General features: G+C 44.1%; 1 protein-coding gene across 1 annotated transcript in view; it reads right to left on the reverse strand.

Moving 5' to 3' along the window:
- Positions 1-7,769: 7,769 nt before the first annotated feature.
- Positions 7,770-23,360, reverse strand: part of PPARG (peroxisome proliferator activated receptor gamma) — a 48,032-nt gene continuing 32,441 nt past the window's right edge. Inside the window, exon 6 of the mRNA XM_049766323.1 lies at positions 7,770-8,017. Coding sequence (XP_049622280.1) covers positions 7,770-8,017 — 248 coding nt within the window. The remainder of the gene's footprint in view (positions 8,018-23,360) is intronic.

Below are 23,360 nucleotides of genomic sequence, written 5' to 3' on the forward strand. Positions count from 1 at the left end.
TATCCCTTTTTGTTTGTTTTTGGGGTCACACCCAGTGGTGCCCAGGGCTTGCTCTTGGCTTTATGCTAAGGGATCACTCCTGGGGAGATTTGGGAGACCACATGAGATGCTGGAGTTTGAAGTTGGGTTGGCTGCATGTAAGGCAAGCACCTTAGCCTATGTAGCAATGCTCTGGCCTCAAGATTTCACCTCTTCTAATTGCTGCAGAGACTTTTGCTGTTTAGTGGTATACCAGGCATACCTCCAAGTGACCCCTGGTCATTACAGTAACCCTCCCATATTGGAAAGAAGCAGATTAGCTGAGAGATCACATAGCTCCTTCATGGTGGAACCAACAGACACCAATGAGACTGAAGTGCTAGTTCAAAGAGAGTAGAACACAAATAATGCCCTCCTTGTCCCATAGACCTAAAGCACCCTTGGGTTTAGCCCCAGTGCACACAACACAGCTGAGCATGGCTTACATACATGGCTTACAGTGAGTTCCATATTTTTAGGTCAAATAAAATCAGGAATGCCTTACCAAACTCTGAGCACCTTTAGGGGGCTGCCCTCACAGAAAAAGCCTACAATCCTATCAGCTATCCTGGGTTCACATCTGCCAGCCAGATGTGTGTGTTTGGTTCTTCCAGAACTAGCTGCTAGGGTCCAGGTCCAACCTAAGCTCTGACACTATGTTTTTTTGGGTTATTATTATTTTTTTTTCAGTGTCTGGAACTCATGGCACTGATGGACCTCAGCCCTTGGGTATGCTACCTAAGACTAGCTTCTTTTTGCTATGCCCATTTTTTTTTTAATCCGGATAATGGTGACCAGGTTGCCCTCATGGAAACAGAGTGAAAACTATCTGTGTGCCTATAGATTATCCAATTGGGGTCACAAAGACCCATTTCTTTCTTGATGAGGAATGCATTGGATGCGATTTGCTGAGGGGCTTCCTGGTACCAGTTCCTGGAATGAAAGAGATCGCCCAGGGCCACATGACTAGAAAGAGGCAGAATTAAGCCTCACACTGGTGTGTGTGGGGAGCTTTGTATCTCTGAGGACTGTAGAAATGTAACCAGAAGATCTCAGTGAGTGAACGCTCACAGAAACCAATTTAGGTGACCTGGCCCATGGCACAAAGTTGATCCCAGAAACAGTTCTCTCCCGGGAATTTCTGGTCTGGAACATACTTACAAAATTCCTGGGGGGATAGAAATGTCCCAACCCACTCCCTTTTGACCCAAAAGGACAGTTTTCTTATTCCCTAAAACCCCTCTGGAAAAGCAAACTATGCGATATTGATCTAAAATTAGTCACAAGAGAAAAGTCCCACTGCTTTTGGAGAAAATGTTTGTTTAACCTCATCTCATGCCTGCCTTTGCTCCCCATCAGAATGTCTTTCCAATAATTATCTTTCTCTCTCTCTCTCTCTCTCTCTCTCTCTCTCTCTCTCTCTCTCTCTCTCTCTCTCTCTCTCTCGGGCCACAGCCGTTTGATGCTCAGTGGTTACTCCTGGCTAAGCGCTCAGAAATTGCCCCTGGCTTGGGGGGACCATATGGGACACCGGGGGATCGAACTGCGGTCGCAATCTTTCCTTGGCTAGCATTTGCAAGGCAGACACCTTACCTCTAGCGCCACCTCACCAGTCCCTAATTATCTTCTCTTAATGCTTATGGATTCGGAGCAAAAATCTTGGAAGAACCCATTTTTACTGTTTTTCAAATACTGAAATCCAATCCTTCTTTTGACTTTGAATCCACAGCTGCTTCTGACTCAAGTTTTCACATCTTTGACCAGAAAAAAGAGATGGCGTGGCCCTTCTGCAGCAAAGGGCATTTTTTAAAAATTTTGTTTTTGGGTCACACCAGGCAGAGCTCAGGGGCTACTACTGACTCTGTGCTCAGAACTCGCTCCTGGCAATCATGGGGGACCATATGGGATGCCGGGATTTGAATCATCGTCTGTCCTGGGTTGGTTGCGAGCAATGCAAATGCCCTACTGCTGTGCTATTTCTCTAGTCCCTGCAAAGGGCATTTTATTGCTGACCATGACCATGACTTAGCCTGTAGCCAACACATATGGGCTGAGGAAGATTTGCCAAGGAAGAGTGTGAAGTGTTGGGCAACTGCCACTCCTCATGACAACTCTATCAGGTATTGTCTCTGCTCCCATTTTCACAAGTGAGTAATGGAAGTCTAAAGAGGTCAAGAGATTGGCCCAAAGCCATACAGTTCTGTCCAACACAAGCTGTGAATCTAGAATTTTCACCCCTCTCAGTGTAACTCTAGGATATTGTCTCCTGTAATGGGACACATTCTGTATGCCAAACTGTCCTGAGTTTTCTCTAAGAAACTTCTGGAATTACCAAGTGAACCTAGTTTGCTTTGACTCTCCTGTGCAGACAAGCAAATAGTTCAACCAGTGCTTTGTGTCAGTAATAACTTTTGCATGAATAAAACTTTGCATACATCTAGGCCCTAAACATATGCAAAGTTTTATTTCTTGCAAAAGTGTATTAAAACCCTAGACTCTAGGGTTTTACTTCAGAGGTCCCTGTGGCTTGCACCTGTCTTTTGAGTTGGTTAACTCCTTGAACTCTGACCTTCGAGAAGTAGGGCACAAGTAGGGCCTGCTGAGAAGGAGAATGTCTGTAGGGGGCTATGAACACAGATAATGAAAGAACAGGGAAGGTTAGGGGGTTTTGAGGCCCAATTCTTGCCTTGTAGGAATGGATAGTAGAAAATGGACAGCTGAGGGCAAAGAACAGTCAGGGTTTCCTTGAAGCCCCTTGGGCCAAAAGATGGTAACTTGATTGAAAAGAAAGAAGTGAGTCAGAGACCCTCAGGTGGAAGGCCAGCGATAGAAATTAGAAATTACCCAGAGGGTTCAATGGTGGCACTTCCTGTTTCTGTAGGTAGTCACTCAAGCCAAGTTTACTAAATATAAAGCTGATACAGCTCCTCACCTGCCTGGCCACATCTACACTCTCCCAACCATCTTTAGAGAGTTTCCAAAGTCCACTGTCCCTTCTCAGCCCCCACTGAGCCAAGCACAGCCCTACTGAACTGTTCAGTTACTTGTGCATATTCCTCAGGACAGATAGATTTCATCAACAGACTGTCACCCTGTCTCCATCTGGAGGCCGCAGTATGGACTAGATTGGACATGGTGTGTTGAGAAGGATTCAGTGGAGGCCAGCCACATATGACCTCATGGAAAGAGACAATTGTCACCACCACCCTATAGACAGAGACCCATGAGGGGGCTGAGGAGAGAGAACTTTGGGGGAGGAGATTAGCAGCAAAAGACCAGGTCCTTTGTCTGTGAACCCTAAGTTGGTTCTAAATTGGTACATGGCAGTAAGAACACGGGGAGCAGGGCCTGCAGGGGTGAACTTGGTTCTCTTGGATCTGAGGACTAAAAATGACCTCTCCCAGCTGGCTTTCCCATACATAGTTCCAAGGAAGTCAGTGTCCAACCCCCTCACCCAGGTCTGCTTTGTCCACACCGTCATGAGTGGGATCAGATACCTAGCAGGTTAGGGCCTGCCCATGAGAAGTGTTTGCTTTGAAGCCTCAAGGGAACCAAGACAAAGTCGTTGGAATCTACTGAGTAAGCCTCTGAGTAAGCCTGCCCCTGAGGCTCCCTCCCATCCTCAGTGGTTTCTGTGGAGAATTTAGTGTGGACCAGTGGGACTTCCTAAACTCTGTGGGAGGCCCCTCCTCTATTTGTACTCCAACTTGTAAAAAAAAAAATAAATAAAAATAAAGATGCTAAAGCTTAGATCAACTGTTTTTGGACTCTGGCTAGAGAAACAGGGTTTATGGATATGAAGAAAGTGCTGTGCTGACGAGCATAAAAATCACACAGGGGGGCGGCAGAAAGAGGCAGGAACCCCAGAGGCTGGACACGACGTGTCATCAGATATTTCGCAAATGAGCATCCAAACCACAGGGAGAAAGAGAGCAGAGACTCTGCAAGCTGCCAGGATTTAAAAGCTGTTTCATGCGGACCCTCCCTTGGTGCCAAAGCACTGAAAGCACCTCCCAGCCTCCTGCCTTGGCAGACACCAGCTCCAGGGACTGGAAAGGGCTTGGCTCTGTGGTGGAGCCTGAGATGGGTGGGAAGGGGAGTGGGGAGTCTTGAGAGGCCTTTTGTTGAAAAGAACCCTGTAAACAGAGGGTCTCAGCAGCCTTCTCTTGTGTCTAGATCATTCAGATTCTGTCTCAGCATAGTGGACCCTCAAGAGTGAGTTTTGGGAAGACTTTATTTAAATCCATGCTTGATCCTGGGGATGTGTAAACCTTGACCCTGCCATTGACGGATATCTGGCCTTCTCGATGTTTCCATGTGCTCAAGCAATAGCTTCCATATTGATCTCAGTGGTATGCTCAGAGGTACATCTCAAGGATTGTACTTCTCAACTTTGGGTGTTTTTTGTTTTTGTTTTTTGTTTTTCGGAGTTGCTTAGGGGTTACTCCTACTTCTCTGCTCAGGGATCATTCCTGGTGGTGCTCAGGGGGACCATATGGGGGTGCCAGGGATTGAATCTGTGTTGGCTACATACAAGGCAAACACCTTACCTGTTGTACTATGGCTCCAGCCCCATAATTTCTTTCCTTTAGGGTTGAGATGGGAACTCACTTCTGTGAACTGACTCTGGTGATCTGTGTTTTGGGGGGCAAAGGATAAAAAGATCTTGTCTGATATTTGGGTGTGAAACCTTCTGTTGGAAAGCTACACTTCCCTGAGCATCACAATACCAGTAGGACAGATAAAGCAGATGGGGGAGTTGCAGGGGGCTCCCGAGGTCAGTGGAATTGTGCATCCCAGACAAGTGAGGTCTCAATATTGTCAACTTCCGGGTTAGAGGGCAATAAGGCTGAATTCTACCAGCAGCATCAAACACTGCATGATATTCCTGAGAACTGTACCCCTGGGGGCTGGAGTTATAGTACAGCAGATATAGCTTTTACCTTCTTCACTGTCCTAGGATTGGTCCCCAGCATCCTATATGGTCCCCTGAGTGATGCCAGAGTGATTCTTGAGCGAGTAAGCCTAAACACCATTGACCGGGTGCAAAAACAAAAAACAGCAACAAAAAGAACTATGCCCCTAAACAGGGTCTAGAAAACAAATGTCATGGCTAGGGATAGGGTGACAGGCTAAAGCACTTACTAAACAATGTGACTCACTGCCATGGAGCTCAGAGCAGGGTGTGCTTGTGTGTGTGTGTGTGTGTGTGTGTGTGTGTGTGTGTGTGTGTGCAAATGTGCATTTCTGGACCAGCTGTCCCTGGGATGACTGTGAAGTCCCATGAAGCAAGGTTCCTCCTTGACCCCCACTTCTCTTCTTTTTGAGTTGGCTTCTTTTGTTACTATACCAGTGAATTTCCTGAAGGCTACCCCAAAGCCAGCCTATGCTCAGAGGCCACCTTCCAATCTTCATTTTTTGGGAGGAACAAATAAGTAGGGTCTGCCAATGTGGCTGAATTTAGAAACTCAAGGAGCCCCAGGAGATATTTCAGGAATTCTCAGTCAACTGTGCTGAGGTTTGGGGATATGGTGGGAGGATCTACCTGGTGGGGCTACCAGACCTATATCGAACCATGCAGTGTCTTGAACCCAGGACCTTTCCATATAGCGCTGCACTTTGAGCTAGCTCTCTGTCCTTCAGTTTTGCTTCTTTTTTGTTTTTGTTTTTGTTTGTTTGTTTGTTTGTTTTTGGGTTACACCCAGGATTGCTCAGGGGTTACTCCTGGCTCTACACCCAGAAATCACTCCTGGCAGGCTTGGGGGACCATATGGGATGCCGGGATTCGAACCACCGTCCTTCTGCATGTGGGGCAAACTCCCTAACTCTATGCTATCTCTCTGGCTCTCAGTTTTGCTTCTTTTCAGCAACTACAGGACTTAGAGCCCCCCACCATTCAGCTGGTACATAGTTATTTGGGTTCCTAAAGCTCTAAGATAAGCTAAACATTATTGCACCTCCATTCCACTGTGCTTTTGTTTGAACACTCAGTGCCTGAGTCAGAAAACATTTGTTTTGTGCAGAGAATCCCTGCCACAGGGCACTGGGTTATGTGCTGACATTCTAGTGGCAGGTGACTGATGGTCATGAAAACCTGGTTGGCAGTGTGGAGGTTTGGGCTTCAATTTTAGAAACACAGGTTCTGAGCAGCTTTTGAACCTAAAGCTTTCACTTCCCTTCTCAGTCAGTGTTAAGAGACTGAGTTTGAGGATTCTCAGAAGTTGTGAATTAAGTTAACAGTTCATTTACTGACAGTGTGGAATTTGGGGAACAGTTTCATTCATTCATTTATTCATTTATTTATTTATTTGTTTATTTATTGGTGGTTTTTGGGTCACACCCGGCAGCGCTCAGGGGTTACTCCTGGCTCCATGCTCAGAAATTGCTCCTGGCAGGCACAGGGGACCATATGGGATTCCGGGATTCAAACTGATGACCTTCTGCATGAAAGGCAAACACCTTACCTCCATGCTATCTCTCTGGCCCCATTCATATATTTATTTATGTTTTTTTTTTTTTTGATCACACCTGGAGGCTCTCAGGGGTTACTCATGGCAGCTCTAGGGACCTTATGGGATACTGGGGATTGAACCCAGGTCAGCTGTGTGCAAGGCTAATACCCTACTCACTGTGCTATCCCTTCAGCCATTATGTTTAATTTTTGAACTCTATTTTTTTGGGGTGGGGCACATCTGGAAGTGCTCAGGGCTTATTCCTAGCTCTGCACACAGGGATTACTCCTGGAGGGGCTTACGGGGACACTATATGGTTCCAGGGCTTGAACCTGGATTCCCTTCATGCAAGTCAACTGCCTTACCTGATGTACTATCTCTCCAGCCCTTCATTCATATTTTATTAATTTTATTTTTGGGACCACACCCAGCAGTGCTCAGGGGTTACTCCTATCTCTCATTCAGGACTCACTTCTGGCAGTGCTTGGGGAGGATTATATGGGATGCTAGGAAATTAAACCTGGGCCTGTATCATGTAAGTCTAGTACCCTACCCACTGCTCTAGCTTTCTAGCCCCTCACATTCATATTTTTTATTTATTTTTTGTTTTGGGGCCACACCCGGTGATGCTCAGGGGTTACTCCTGTGCTAAGAAATCGCTCCTGGCTTGGGGGACCATATGGGACATATGAGTTAACTAACTCAAAAGACAGGTGCAAGCCACAGGGACCTCTGAAATAAAACCCTAGAGTCTAGGGCTTTAATACACTTTTGCAAGAAATAAAATTTTGCATACTGCATCATAAACTGCAGTCTATCCTAGTCTAGAGTGCACAGATGCCTTATGCCCTGCACCACCACTCCAGTCCCCCTCATCCATATTTTTTTAAAACATATGTAAGGAGGAAAAGATAGCTTAACAACAGAGCACTGAAATTGGATGTTCAATGTCCCTAGGTTCAATCTCCCACACCTGAAAAATCAGAAGAGAAAAAGAAAGAAGGAAGTAAAGGAATGAAGGGGAAACAAAGGGGAAAGAAATCCAAGGGTAGGATCCTATCATAGTCATCTCAAACCCAGTAATTTTATAATGTGGCAAGTTTTAATATTAAAAGTAAATTGTAAATGTATCTTTATAAACAATATGCATAAAATAGATCTATTATTCTAAAACGGTTTCTTCTTTTTTTTTTAAATGCTTTTTTCACAGTAAAATTTTTTTTAGGTGTCAGATTTCCCCTTCGAAATAATAGTGCAATCGAAGAAGAAAACGCCAGTGAAAGCATGAGGACTTCTCTGCTAGTACAAGTCCTTGTAGATCTCTTGGAGAAGGGGATGGAGACACATGTCCGTCTCCGTTTTCTTTATGACTTGTAATAGCTGCACATGTTCTGTGACAATCTGTCTGAGGTCTGTCATTTTCTGCAGCAACTTGGCAAAGAGCTGAGAGGACTCGGGGTGGTTCAGCTTCAGCTGGAGCTCCAAGGCTTGCAGTAGGTTGTCCTGAATGTCCTCGATGGGTTTCACATTCAGCAAACCTGGTCGGTCTAGGGAGCAGAAAGGGACACAGAACAAGAGGTTCAATGACAAAGTTCTCTGGCCCCTGGGTCTGGCACTCTGCCCAATTCCTCCCCTGGTGTTCTGTTTGCTTGCTGTAACCTCAGATAAGATGAGGGGAGCCCAGCTCCGAACTATAGGCAGATGGGAGAAATGGAGGCAAACCCAGAGCACCTTTGGGGCTTGCCTTGGAGAAAAGATCTTTGATCAGGACCAGTTTTGGGTCATCAGTTGATAGAACCTGATAACAAAGTGTTTTTCTCTCAAAACTCAGGACTCTGGGGCCAGATTGTTTCTGCTCACTGAAATATCTCATTTTCTACTTGCACTCCTAGCTGACAAATCTGTTTTATCATCCCTATTTATTTTCTTACTGCCACCTGAAATGCACTCATTATTTTATTTTGCCTAAGATAACATAAAAACTTCAAAGAGATAAGACAGTCTTTGAATACCTTTATTGTTCGGAAGGATAGATTTTTTTTTTTTTCTTATTTGAGCCATACCGGGGGTATGCTCAGGGGTTACTTCAGGTTCTGCACTAAGGATTTATTCCTTGTAGTCTTGAAGGACCATATGGGATGCCAAAGATTGGTTGGATGAATGCAATTCAAATGCCCTACCTGCTGTACTATTGCTCCAGTCCCCTGGCAGGATAGGTTTTTTAATAAGTATGTTCTGAGAGATAATGCTGAGGGTAATTTTCATTTTTTTGGGTAGAGTTATTTAAAATGTAAAATAGTGAGTTGAAATTACTCATAGACTTTAATGATTTTTCATATGTAGAGCTAATTAGATTTATCCTTCTTTGTTTTGGAGCCAGACCTAAATGTGCTCAGGGACTATTCCTGGCTGAGGGTTTAGCGAACCATGTGTTGCTGGGAATCAAAACCAATCCTTTTGCATGAATACAGCCCACTGAACTGTCTCCCAGCCTAGGACTCATCCTTAAATACTCTGGAGTTTTAGATGATTAATTTTAATATATAAATTTTATCCTATTTCCTGAGCTATTATGATTTGACTGGCATTTTTTAAAAATTACAACTGGAGGCGTTTAACTAGATGGCTTATCTGTAAAACAACGGCATTTTTCTTTAATTATTTTTTTAACCAACATTTATAATTATCTTTTTCTTGTTATACTGCAAAGGCATATATCACTAATATGCTATTAAATCATAGCAGTGAGAGGAAGCATTCTTATTCTAATCCGAATCTTGAAATTTGCTGCAAACAATTTACTACAAGAATGTGGTGGATATGTTTTACTTCTGAATCTCTAAGAGTTTTGATGCTTTTTTTAGTTTTAGTCAAAGTAGTGCTGCATTTCAAATGCTTCTAATTTTGGGGGGACACACCTGCTGATCCTCAGGGACTACTCCTGGATTTACACTTAGGAATTATTCCTGGCAGAGCTCAGGAGACCATAAGAATTGGGGATTGAACCCAGTTTGGCCATGTGCAAGACAAGCACCATACCCACTGTACTGTCTCTCTGGCTCCAATCAAATGTTTATAATTTTTTGCTTATTTGGATCACACCTAGTAGTACTCAAGGGTGATTCCTGTCTGTGCTAAAGATCATGCCTGGAGGAGTTTAGGGGATCAGATGGAATGTGAGGGGTTGAACCTAGGTCAACTACATACAAGTCAAGCTTGCTTTGTACTATTTATCTGGAGCAGCTGTATTTTGTGTGTGTGTGTGTGTGTGTGTGTGTGTGTGTGTGTGTGTGTGTGTGTGTGTGTATACATTGGTCATAAAACTCAGATCTTCCACACGTTCTTGCCACTTCCTTGGCCTGAATCATTTGTTATTTGGGCCACTCGTACGAGGAATTGAACCTGGCCAGGAACAAGGCAAGAACCTACCCATTCTATTATTTTATTGTTCCAGTTCCCCAGCCACATTCTTTTTAAATGTTAAAACAACAACAACAACAACAACAACAGACATAGGGGTTTTATTTTGCTTTATGTTTTGGTGGTGATGGTAGGAACCAAATGCAAGACCTCAGTCAGACAGGGAAAGTTTCTTTCATTGCACGTATTCCCAGTCAAGCCACAGATTTATCTTCAACTAGTATAATGATTATTGCTTTCTACCTCCATCAGCCAGAGTCATTACTTCCCTGATGGCCTCTCTCATTACTGAACCCCAATGATTTTCATATTTTTATCACTGAACCCCGATTTTCAGATATTTATCATTGAACCTCTATGATTTTCAGATTTCTTCACTGAAACCCTACGATTTGCAGCACTGAAGTCTTATGATTTTTAGAATAGGTATCTTTATTTTTTATGCTATTTTGCAAATATTTTATCTAGGGTTTTTAAAATCCTTGCTGCTAATCTAGGTTTCCGAGATTGATCCAGAATTCTACCTTTTTGTGCTAGTTTGAGTAATAAATGTTAACTTGGATTATAGATGGAGTTTGAAAGTTTCTTTCTTTTTCTATGTAGCATTGTTCCTTGATGTCTTCTTGGAATTCTTGGAATTCCCTGGCAGAAACACCAGTCTCATGGCAAATCTTTGACTACTTTAAAGATTTCTTCTAGAGCTTTAAATTCTTCTAGGCTTTTTGCTCCATATAACATTTTAGTCATTTATGCAGGTATAAGGTTGTATATAATAGTCCCTTAAGGTCTGCCATCTCTTATTTTTATTTACACATTCTTTTTTTTTTTTTTTGGATCACTCCCCACAGTGCTCAGGGGCTACTCCTGGCTGTCTGCTCAGAAACAGCTCCTGGCAGGCAGAGGGGACCATATGGGACACCGGGATTCGAACCAACCACCTTTGGTCCTAGATCGGCTGCTTGCAAGGCAAACGCCGCTGTGCTATCTCTCCGGGCCCTATTTACACATTCTTAATGAATGCTTTTTTGGTGCATTATCTCATTTAAGACTTTGATTTGCCAAAGGTGTATATACTTTTTGCTTAAAAACTCAAACCAGGGCCCGGAGAGATAGCACAGTGGCGTTTGCCTTGCAAGCAGCCGATCCAGTACCAAAGGTGGTTGGTTCGAATCCTGGTGTTCCATATGGTCCCCTGTGTGCCTGCCAGGAGCTATTTCTGAGCAGCCAGGAGTAACCCCTGAGCACTGCCGGGTGTGGCCCAAAAAACAAAAAACAAAACAAACAAACAAAAACACAAGAAAACCCAAACCAACTGTGACCACGTCCACAAACACAGTTGCCATGTTTGGACTGGGCCAGCTCCATAGAGTCACTCTTTTCTCCAACAAGATGTAAACGGACTCATGAAAGGTTATGGCTACACTAGGTCACGCAGTACAAAGTCGGCCATCTCAAGAAGAGAGGGTAGGCCAAGGCTCTACACTGCCTACGTCATGCTTGTGCCTCCACCAACCAGAATCAGTTCCCCAGTGGCCTGCCTGCCTCATCACTAGCCCCTAGGAGATTCCCTTCAGGGAAGCCAATCTGATCTCATTTCAGGTACACCAAGTATTGGGTTGATATCACCAGGGCTTTTGGGGAGTGAGTGCTCCCACTCTCCCCCATTTCTTCCTTCTTCTGGGAAAGCCTGCCCGCTGTATCCACACCCACAAATGTAGTCACCATGTTGGAACAGGGCCTTCTTCCAGGAGGCTCTGCAGCTGAGTATATGCCTCTACAATTTTTAGTATCTTAGTTTTGAATTTCTGAACAACTTTATTCATATAATGCCATCACCCTTAAAGCAACATCCCAATTTAACAAACTGGGCATATAGCAACAAGAGCTTACTAAACCTTCTACCACTATATTTCTAACATCATTAGTGATAAAGTAATTTTCACAAATGAGTTTTGCACTGGTGAAGTGGGGAATTCTGTTTATGACTGAAACCGAACTACAATCATACTTGTAATTATGGTGCTTAAATAAATATTTTATAAAATAAAACAAAACAAATGACCTTGCTACTATACTTTTTCTTTTTTCTTTCTGTCTTTTCCCCTTCTTCTCTTCCAATTTATTTTTTTTTATCTTTTCCTTCCATTTTTATCAATGACTTTGCTTCCACTTATTTGAAAAAAAATTGTTGTTGGGTTTTTTTTTTGTGGTTTTTGGGTCACACCTGGCAGTGCTCAGGGGTTACTCCTGGCTTCATGCTCAGAAATTGCTCCTGGCAGGCATGGGGAACCATATGGGACGCCGGGATTCGAACTGATGACCTTCTGCATGAAAGGCAAACGCCTTACCTCCTTGCTATCTCTCCGGCCCCATATTGTGATCAACTAGGTCCATTATGTGATGCATTTTCTTTAAATAAATTAAATTAAATTAAAAAAACCACAAAACCACAATGCAACCCAAGACTTTTGGGTTTGTTAGACAACACTTGTTAAATTTAAAATTTTGTTTTCCATTGTAACCCATTCACTCTTTTGAAAACTTAGTTTAGATTTATCTTTTCATCTTTTTTTAGTTTCTTAAATGGAATGTTTAGCTCATGTAGTTTTAGCATTTCTTATTTTCTAATTCATACATTTAAAGCTCTAACATTTCCCGTGTGTCTCTGGCTTTACACGAACACACAACAGAACAGTACTTTCTTAGTTATTTTCCAAGCTGTATGGCTTACTGTTTTCATTTCATTTTTGAGCTAACAGTGATATAGAAACATGCTCTTAAGTTTCCAAGTGGAAAGTTTGGGTGCTTGTTTTTGTTTTCACACTTCTACGCTTTATTTTCTAATTTCTGAGTTTATTGAAATGTGGTTCAAATATAAAGTTTCCTCATTGAGACTCATGAGGAGGGCACAGGATTTATGAACAACATGTAGGGTATTTACTTGATACCTTGTATAGATTCCAAATTTTAGCTCTCTTAAGATTATTCACTCTCCTTTTCTAGTTTTTGCTTGTTTGTTTTTGGGGACACATCCAGCAGTGCTCAGGACTTACTCCTGGCTCTACACTCAGGGATCACTCCTGGCAAGGTACAAGGGACCATAAGGGATGTCAGGAAACCCAGATTAGCAACGTCTAAAACAAGTGTTCTACACCCACCTACTACTATCTCTTCAGCCTTCTTTTTCTAATTTCATTGTTGTTGTTATTTTTTTGGGGGGGCATACCCAGCAATGCTGAGGGGTTATTCCTGCCTCTGAGCTCAGGAATAACACCTGGTGGGCCTCAGGGGCTCAAATGGGGTTCTGGGGATTGAAACTGGGTTGGCTGAATATAAGGCAAACACATTCCCCGCTGCATTTTGACTCTGAACTCTTTGCTTCTAATTTTAAATCTTCTTTCTCTTCACTATAAATAAAAAACACTATGAAGGGGACATTAGGGCTACATCCAGTATACCAAGGAGTCTATGCAGTATCCCAGATCAAACCTGGGGCCTAGTATGCATCCCAGGCCTTTGTCTCATCTCGCCATAAAAACTTAGACGTGCTTCCAGAAGATAATACAGTAAAGGTGTGAGGAGTAGAGGCCTGACATGTGGTCAGTTCTAGTTTCATTCCCTGAACACCACAAGGTGTAATTTTGGAAGACTCTGAGCACTTCTGAAATGGTGTGAGCAATCTGGGCCTCCCAAGCACTGCTTGAGAAACCCTATCTCACCACCTAAACAAACCAAAGCATCCTCTAGTATAGAGGTTTTTTTTTTCCTTTTCTTTTTTTTTCTTTTTAGTTTTTGTGCCACACCCAACGGCATTCAGGGGTTACTCAGCATGGCTCTACACTCAGAAATTGCTCCTGGCAGGCACAGGGGAGACCAGATGGGATGCTGGGATTTGAACCACTGTTTATCCTGGGTTGGCTGGTGCAAGGCAAACACTCTACCACTGTGCTATCTCTCTGGCCCCTAGTCCAGAGGCTCTTAAAAGCATTTGGTCTGCTGTCCCAACTGCACATCTACCATTCCAGCCATTTCAGATTCTGTAATAATTTCTCTGTTCCAGCCACATCAAGCTGCTTCCATACCGAGATTCTGCCACGACTGGTTTCCACCCACTTGAAATCTTTCTAAGTGCCATGTACTCATTCTATCTTCAACCTGTTCTTGGATGCAGCTGTGACTGATGTCCATAAAGCTTTCCTGTATTCCCATCAGCATCCTGTGCCCTTCTGGTCCTTTTTTGGGGGGATCCCGAGGTCACATGATGCATCCCCCTATCACTGTGGTACAGTCAGTGCCATTTACTAAGATATGGGGTCCTATCTCAGCTCTCTGTCTCACCTATCACTCTCACCAGGATCCCATGGTGTCCATGGGAAAATGAAAATTTAAAAAGAACTTCTACTTTGCCAGCACATGGCAGAGCAGAAATGAGTAGAAGTCTGCTGGACTTCCAGTGCCAGTCTCTGCACCCTATTTACTGCCTGGCATTCTCAGTCCTGACTTGCTTGTTTATCTCCCCCACCAGGTCATAAGACTCCAAGACTGGGTCTGCTCAACATAATTGTCCAGAACAAACAGGAAGCATTCAGTTGGCTGAGCTAAGGCATGAGAAGGTTGTTCTGGCTAAAAGTCTGAGACTGAAAAAAAAAATAAAGCACAATTCTTCAGCATGGTGACAAAGCCTAGAGTGGAATGATCACACAAGGAAGAAGTCTCCTGGCCACAGAGATTTCCTGCAGCAAACATTCTCTGATAAACTTTTTTTTTTTCGGTGGGGGCATACCTAGTCATACTCAGGGTATGGTTTATATGCTCAGAAATCGCTCCTGGCAGGTTCATGGGACCATATGGGATGCTTTGGATTGAACTAGGGTTCATCCTGGGTCAGACACATGCAAGGCAAACGTCCTACTGCTGTGCTATCACTCCAGCCCCTCTAGTAAATCTTTTTTTTTTTTTATAAGATGTTTGCAGGGCATCAAAGCTAGAAGAGTCTCACAATGGCATGTTTAGATGTCTGCTTGCTCTCAAGTGTTCAGTCATGCCATGTTCCCCAACAAAATCTATTCCCACCACCCAGCGCTGTTTAACTTTGGAATCACAACCTAAAACCTGCAGATTTCTGGAGAGTTAAAGAAATGATTCACCCCTGTGCAGGAATGACCCCTGGCTCTGGGGGTGCCTGGCCCTGAGTGTCTTTCTTCTTCCTCTTTCCTCTAGAGAGAGGACATTCATCTAGGATAGTGGCTCAGGCCACCAACCCCTGACAATACAACAGGCCATGCTGCCTGGAAACTCAGGACTTTGGCATGGGGTTTGGAGTTGGCTCCGTTTGCCTTGAGAAAGATCTGGTTTGGATTTTTTAACCCCCACCCACTCCCCTTGGTAAGTTGTTATTATTATTATTATTATTATTTTTATGATGTGACAGATGAAGTTTGGTGCAGGGCTGTGATTCTGTGACTGTTGACTTGCATGGTCTTTAGTGATAAGTCAGATAGATCATTTCCATCTCTCATACTGTCCCCCTTTCACCAAGAGCTTCAGTAGCCAAATGGGGTGCAGCAGAATTTGGGAGGAGGAAATATATTCTGCTTCTCAGTCTTTCACAAACCAACTCTGTGATCTTGCCACCCTGATTGAGTTCCCTGGGTCTCAATTTTCCCTTCCTTAACCGAGAAGAATTGAACTAGATGGCTGACTTCTGAGACCCCAAGTTAGGAGTCCCAAGCCTTATTCTCATTTGAAATTCCCTTCATTTAATTCACATCATTAAATGAGAGTTATCAACTCAAAGTCTAAGTAACAAGTGGAGAAGTAGATTTTCACTGTAAACTTAGAACACTGGGCTTATTTAAAACAAACTGCCGGACTGGAGCAATAGCACAGCAGTACGGTGTTTGCCTCGCAAGCGGCTAACCCAGGATGGACCTGGGTTCTATCCCTGATGTCCCATATGGCCCCCCAAGCCAAGAGTGATTCCTAAGTGCTTAGCCAGGAGTAATCCCTGAGCATCACCGGGTGTGGCCCCCAAACCAAACAACAACAAACAAACTGGGCCGAGACATAATATAGTAAGGATGGTGTTTGTTTTGCATGTGGCCAACTTGGATTTGATCCCCGGCACCCCATCAGGTTGCCTTAGACTGCCAGGAGTGGTGTCTGAGCATAGAGCCAGGAGAAAGCCCTGAGCACCTTCATTATAGCCCCAAACCAAAACCAAATAAAGCCAACAACCAACCAAGCTAAGATATTTCTATTGTCTTAATTAGTCCTTGGGTGAAGGGTAAAAGGGGCTCTGAATACTGGTTTCTGACCCCAACACTCCAGCCAGCTGCAAGGCATTCTGGGTTCTCTAGTCCCTTCCATTTTCATCTACCTTCCCCTTCTATGTAAACCCTGAGAGAGCTAAGTTTGGTGCCCTTGTGTCAGAGATATTGATCTATAGCAGGCTGGCCTAGCCTAACATTCTCCTTTTCCTCCCTTCAGCCCAGACCTGCTGAGATGCTGGTGTTCTCTGCTGACCTTCAGACCCTCTTCTTCCTTTTCTTTATTTTTTAAATTTAAGTTTTGGGACATACCCAGCAATGCTCAGGGCTTACATCTGGTTCTGTACTCTGGAATTAGTTCTGGCAGGCTCAGGCGACCATGTGGGAAGCAAGGATTCAATCCGGGTCAGCCATGTGCAAGGCAAATGCCCTTCCTGTTACTCTAGCCACTGAAACCATCCTCATGTGCTTTTGTTGGAGGTTCAAGGCAAACATGGGGGCAGAGTCATGGGGCCCTACCGAGGCCCCAGAAGTTACCTTGGGAACCATGTTTGCAAACTCACATATAGAACCAGAAGAAGGGTTGAATCTGTGACCTTGCACCCAACTGAGTTGAGTCTAGAACTGAGTTGGGTCCCTGGTGCCTGACTTGTGAGACTGCACAGGCCCCAGAGAGAATCCCATCTGAGTTTGCCCACTAGTAAGCACCCTGGAGTCTGGTCCTATCAAAGGAATATTGGAACTTGATGGCCTGGTTTGCATTCTCTTTCCTTTGTGTCACTTGGGATCAGTGGTCCTTCTGGGCTTAGGCTTCAAGTTTAAGACAGCAGTGGGGGCCAGAGATATAGCATGAAGGTAGGGCACTTGCCTTGCATGCAGAAGGATGGTGGTTCGAATCCCGGCATCCCATATGGTCCCCCAAGCCTGTCAGGAGCAACTTCTGAGCAATGAACCAGTAGTAACCCCTGAGCGATGCCAGGTTTGACCCGTCCCCCCAAAAACAAAACAAAACAAAACAAAAAGACAGTAGTGGGTTGATGCCCTTGGCTTGGGTGGGAGAGAGAAACAGAGTCTTCTTACCATGTCACAGGCACATGCCCCCCAAGAAATGGAAGGGGATAAGCTGTTCTTGGGGGGAGGAAGAACAGAACTCTGAGTATGGAGAGAGGGAGGTATGGGAGAGAGAGAGAGAGACAGAGACAGAGACAGAGAGAGACAGAGAGAGACAGAGAGAGCGAGCGAGCAAGAGAAATGTCACAGCAGTTCAAAAACAGAGATTAAAATAGAGCCTCCCCCATGTCTTCTTTTTTGATATCTTTGTGTAATTTTGAGAATTGGGATCCCAAATCTCAGAATATGACCCCACCAGAGAGAATTTCCTTGAACTGTGGGAGTGTGAGACTCCACATGCCCCACTGAACCCTTTGTCTCCACACCCCCAGACTGGCCTGTCCCTCCTTCTGTTCAGCTAGGATTTAGTTCTCACTGCTAATCTCCTTCAAGTGAGAGATGATAATCTGATTAGCTAAACCTTCTGGGCCTGCAGTGGGAGAAGGGTAGGAGGTGGGAGAACCTTCAGTGTCTCACTGTCCTTTCTGTCTCACCTGCTCCCGCCACACTTGCTGTCAATTTATGTCATTTCACTGGTAAGGAAGTGAAGGCTCAGGGAAGGGACCCTGGTCTGACATCACAGTTCTGTGAGTTGAAGAGTGGAGCCTCCTACCCTTCCCTCATCCGGAGCCATTGTCCCAAATTGCTTTGCAGACAATTAGGAAGATTTGGGATGAAACACAGGGTCTTGCTGGAAATGAGAGTTGCGGAATAGTCTCATCCCCTGCCCAGGCTCAGAGGGGGGAGCGGGAGCATATGTGCTTGTTAGAACAATAGCTACAGCTTCTCTAGAGGATGGGCAAAGCCACTGCCTTGATAAATGTGTAGTCAAAACTGTGGCAGCCAGCCTCCCCCATGTCCTGGAAGATCAGTGAGGGATTCCAGTCTGTTCTGAATGAACAGAGCTTTTCCCATTTGCATGGTTCCAGCTGGAACCCTCCTGGATTTTTCTGCACCAAACTAAGCAAATGCTTAGTGGGGGTGAGTGGTGGGCAAGTGTCCGACTGAGTGTCCTGGGGCTTGTCAGCCTGGCTGAGTGCCACTCTTGGCTGGGAGAGCTTGGTGGTGTGGCTGGCAGGATGGTGTGGCGCCAGCTGCAGTAGGCCGGCTCTGGAGCCCGTTTTATTACTCTAACCACCATCCAGCCAGCAGGAAGCAGGATTTCCCACAATTCCATGGGAAGTGCCTAGAATTCTGAACCCCTTTTTTTAGGCAGTGTGAAGGTGAGTGGGGTGTGTGTGTGTGTGTGTGTGTGTGTGTGTGTGTGTAGATTGTACATAGGTAGAGTTGGAAGGGCTGACCATGACCCCCAGACAGTGGAAAGCCTGGACACCCCAGTCTTCAGTCCTAGGTCTAAAGTTCTTAGAGCTTGGAGAAACAGCAAATCCTGGGACCCTGAGTTTCTATGAGATGAGAAGCAAGATGGTCAGGCACAATGGTCAGGCTTGCAGGAGGGAATAAAGATAAAACCTTTTGAGCAAAGGGACCACGTGTGGTTCTCTGCAGTTATTATTTTTATTTTTGGTGGCGAGAGAGGAGTTACTCCTGGCTCTGCACTTAGGAGTTATCCATGGCAATGTTTTTGGTACTATGTAGAATGCCAGGAAATCAAACCTAGGTGTGCAAGGCAAGTGGCCTCACCACTCTTAATTGTTCCAGCCCAAATTTGCAGTTGTTATTTCTAGGCTCCTCCTGCTCTCTGTTCAGAAGGAGGAGAATCCTTGGAGACTCTCTTCCTTCATGAACTTGATCTGAGAGCTAAATGCATAGCCAAAATGCTGAGATCACTTCTAGCATTAAATCTAATGGTGTTAGTAGTTTCTAGGACTCTCAAAATCACAGCCATCTCACTGCAACACCTCCACTTTCCTTGGCTAATACTACTTAGCAGGGTCAAAGCAGCTACTTTTTTTTTTGTTTTGTTTTTTTGTTTTTGGGCCACACCCGGTAACGCTCAGGGGTTACTCCTGGCTATGTGCTCAGAAGTTGCTCCTGGCTTGGGGGACCATATGGGACACCGGGGGATTGAACCGCGGTCCATCCAAGGCTAGCGCAGGCAAGGCAGGCACCTTACCTCTAGCGCCACCGCCCGGCCCCAAAGCAGCTACTTTTATAAAAAAAAACAAACACGAAAACAAACAAACCCAATCCCAAGCTCCCTTTGGATCTTCTGGGACATTAATTTCTCTGTCTGGTTCCTTATATCCTACTCTCCCATGCTGGGGCTCTCCTGTCAGAAGGAAGCTTTTCCATGATCTAATCCTAGTTTAGAAGAAGACAAGGTTTTCTGCCCAAAATCCTGCTTCCTAAATTCGCCGTAGTAGCCTATAATCACTTGGGTGAAGAGCAGACATTTATTTCCTGGATTCAGCCTCTTGTATGGAAAAATCCAAAGCAGGAGGAAAATTATATATGAATATTTATACAAAGCTACAATCTGGATTATTATTATTCACTCTGGCTACAAATGCATTGGATTCTGGTTCTATCAGAACCCAATCTCTGTGATACAGATGACTTGAAGAAACTTTCTTTGGCTTTTCCCAATTAGCTTCTACAAGTTGAAAGGAAAGTCATGTTTCTAGGTGTTGAACACATACGGAATACAGTTGATTCATTCTTATTTTTGCAGGATTTTTTTTGGGGGGGACGAGGGGGTCACATCTGGCTGTGCTCAGGGCTTATTATGGCTCTTCAGCAAGGGATCACTCCTGGTGAGGCCCAGGGGACTATATGGAATACTGGGGATTGAATCCAAGTTAGCAGCATGTAAGGAAAGTGCCGGCCTGGTGTACTATTGATCCAACTCAATTGATTCATTCTTCTCTATTGCCCCTAGGAGAACGTCATCTACAGAAGCACATTTGCCTTTTGTGATATGGAAACCAGCTGACAGTAATATGTATGATAGGCGTGATATGTATAATAGGCAGCCTGAACTATGATAAGGTTTTCCTTCTCATCATAACCGCAAATTGAAAAGATTTTAATCACTGGTGGCTGGCTGCCACCTTGAGATTTCATCGGTGTTGCAAGGATCTGGTGAGATCTGGCTAATGAAGACAATCTGTACAAGATTAAAGGGATTGGTTCAGAGAGCTTCGACTTTTAAATGGGACTGTTTGAAGTTTTCACAGGGCCGAGTCAAAACCTACGTGCCTAAAGTGAATCAAGCTGCTCCCAGAGTTATTTCTTGGCCCATTAATAAAAGATGTAAAAGTCTAACAAATCACTGATTTTCACAAAACGAAGTCAATGAGTTATGAGAAATGTCATTCCATTCCCCCCTACATGAAGTTTCATTTTAGTTTTTGTTTTGTTTTGTTTGTTTGGGGGCCACATCTGGTGGCACTCAGGGGTTACTCCTGGCTCTGTGTTCAGAAATCACTCCTGGCAGACTCAGGGGACCATATGGGATGCCAAAGATCAAATCCAGGTTGGCCACACACAAGGCAAAATCTCTCACCCCTGAGCATATACTCAGAGATCAACACGGAACAGGTTCAAAGCCTTCAGGATGATCATAATTGCTACTTGTTTAAGCCCATCCTCTTTAGACGCTAAGCATCCTTGGGTAACTTAATTCAAATACCTCCCTTAGTGTCAGTGAAAATACAAGTAATACCGTAGTCTGGCAATAAAATAACAGAAGACTTCAAAATAACTATCTACCCAGCAGTTCTACCTTTGCAAAATTAGAATGAGAAAATAATCTGAAATTTGAACAGAAATTCACACAGAAGGATATTCACAGCAGCATTTAGGGCACATTTGCAATAAACTTCTAATATTCTTTTTTCATATATTTTATTGTAGCTTATTCTCTGTTTTAGGGCTCTGGAGTCATACTTAGTGGTGCTCAGGGTTGACTACAGGCTCTTTGCTCAGGAATCACCCTTGGAAGGATTTGGGGGTCTTATGGGGTGCCAAGGACAGAAACAGGATTGACTGTGTGTAAAATAAATGCTCTATCTCTCAAGCTCTCACTTTCATTTGTTAAATTCATCACTGATCTTGGGTTGGAGGGATACTACAGTAGGGAGGGTGTTTGCCTTGCATGCATCTAAGCCAGGTTTAATCCCTGACATCCTATATGGTCCCCCCAGCATTGCCAAGAGTGATTCTGGAGTGTAGAGACCACAAAACTACCAACATCAATCAGTTTGTGGTTCAAGGGTTTATTTAGTTAAGAAGCAAATTTGGGGGTCAGAGTGGTGGCACAAGTGATAGGGCATTTGCCAGGCTGACCCAGGATGAACCTTGGTTCGATCCCTCAGCATCTCATATGGTCCCCCAAGCCAGGAGCAATTTTTGAGCACATAACCAGGAGGAACCCCTGAGCATTACAAGTATGGCCCAAAAAAGCAAAAAAAAAAAAAAAAAAAAAAGCAGATTTGCCCAAAATACTAAAAAACTTATGGGATACTATATTATACTACATGCCACATCAAAAGGTGTTATTTTTCATATGATCTATAACTAGACCTTGGCCTTGGAGCTGCAGTTTCCTTAGGCCTGATTGCTGTTATCTGTGTGAACTTGGGAACCAGCTGCCTGATTGCCACTATCCACTGTAGCTGGGGCTCAGGGGACCCAGTGCATGAGACTGCAGTCTTTAGAGACTCTGCTACAAATGGTCCTTACATCTTTGGGATGTCAGACCAGGATAGACACTTGTGTACAGTGCACAGAACACTGCCTGACACTCAGCACTGACTGTGCATGTATGTACCATGTATGTATGTATATATGTATGTATGTATCATCATTAACCAGCAATTTTGGATTTGGCAGTTAGTACTGATTTAGCATAACAAGTCTTACTAATGGTAACCAGTGGTACTATATACTTGATTTCAAAGGGTGTTGCTGTCACGTCCTAGGACACCAACAGCTCCAAAGAAGATGGATAGTTGTCTGGCATCTTGGGAAAACTCATCCCTTAGACACATATCTTGTCAGGAGATCACAGGGAAGCTTCCCAAGAAAGCAGCGGGGGTGTAAGAGGCCAACACAAGTAGCCTTGAGTAGAAAATACTGGATTGATTTGGGGGTTGGGTAACCAGACTGGGTACTTGCAAGGCCAGAAAGACCAGGAATGGCTAACGAATTTCTCTGCTTGCTTCAGACTCTTCTTAACTGTTCCAGTCCACCCCCTCACTCAAGGAGTCTGGGAAGGTAACAGCAGGAGTGCTTGATTGAATAGTTGGCAGTTATATTCCTAAGGTCTTGAGAAAGCAATTTAAAGAATTGTCCTATGTCTGTGTGAGGTAATAATGGGTGTGATGCAAACCCAGAGTGCTTCCTCTGTGCCCAAACTTCTTCTTTTTTTGGTTTTTGGGCCACACCTGGCGATGCTCAGAGGTTACTCCTGGCTGTCTGCTCAGAAATAGCTCCTGGCAGGCATGGGGGACCATATGGGACACCAGGATTTGAACCAACCACCTTAGGTCCTGGATCAGCTGCTCGCAAGGCAAACACCGCTGTGCTATCTCTCCGGGCCCTGCCCAAACTTCTAAAACCATGAAGTGGCACGCCATATAGGGCTACCCAAATAAATGATGGAGTCATAAGGAAGCATTTGGCAACTATAATAGCATTCAGAACATGCAACTGCCGAAAATTAATCCAACACAAGTAAAGAAACTGTGTTTTTTTTTTTTTTTTCTGGTTGCCTTCATCTTGGCTATAGTTCGAGGGCAAAAAACGGGGTGATGAGTGAGCAAGGTTTAAGAGGTTCCTGATCTGTCTTGAGTTAGCCTCATTTTAAGTAAAGTTAGATATGCCATTACTTGAATCAGAAGATCATTGATCTGGCCTTCTGGAAAGGTGAAGAACTAAGACAAAGAAAAGTGCGAGACAACAAGAGAAGAGGACATTTGACATTTGGAAAAAGTATTGCAACGATGAGTCACACATGGACACAGCAAATGCAGAATATGAATATATATAATATATATTTTTCTTGGTGTCTTCTACACGCAGGGATACCTGGGACACTCTGCTTGTGGCATTTTTCTGTACAAAATGTGCAGGAAGCACAGAATGAAGGGAAATATGGACTAATATGAATGAAAATCCCAATTCCTCT

This window comes from Suncus etruscus, chromosome 20 (genome assembly GCF_024139225.1).
Source record: "Suncus etruscus isolate mSunEtr1 chromosome 20, mSunEtr1.pri.cur, whole genome shotgun sequence".
Lineage (NCBI taxonomy): Eukaryota > Metazoa > Chordata > Mammalia > Eulipotyphla > Soricidae > Suncus > Suncus etruscus.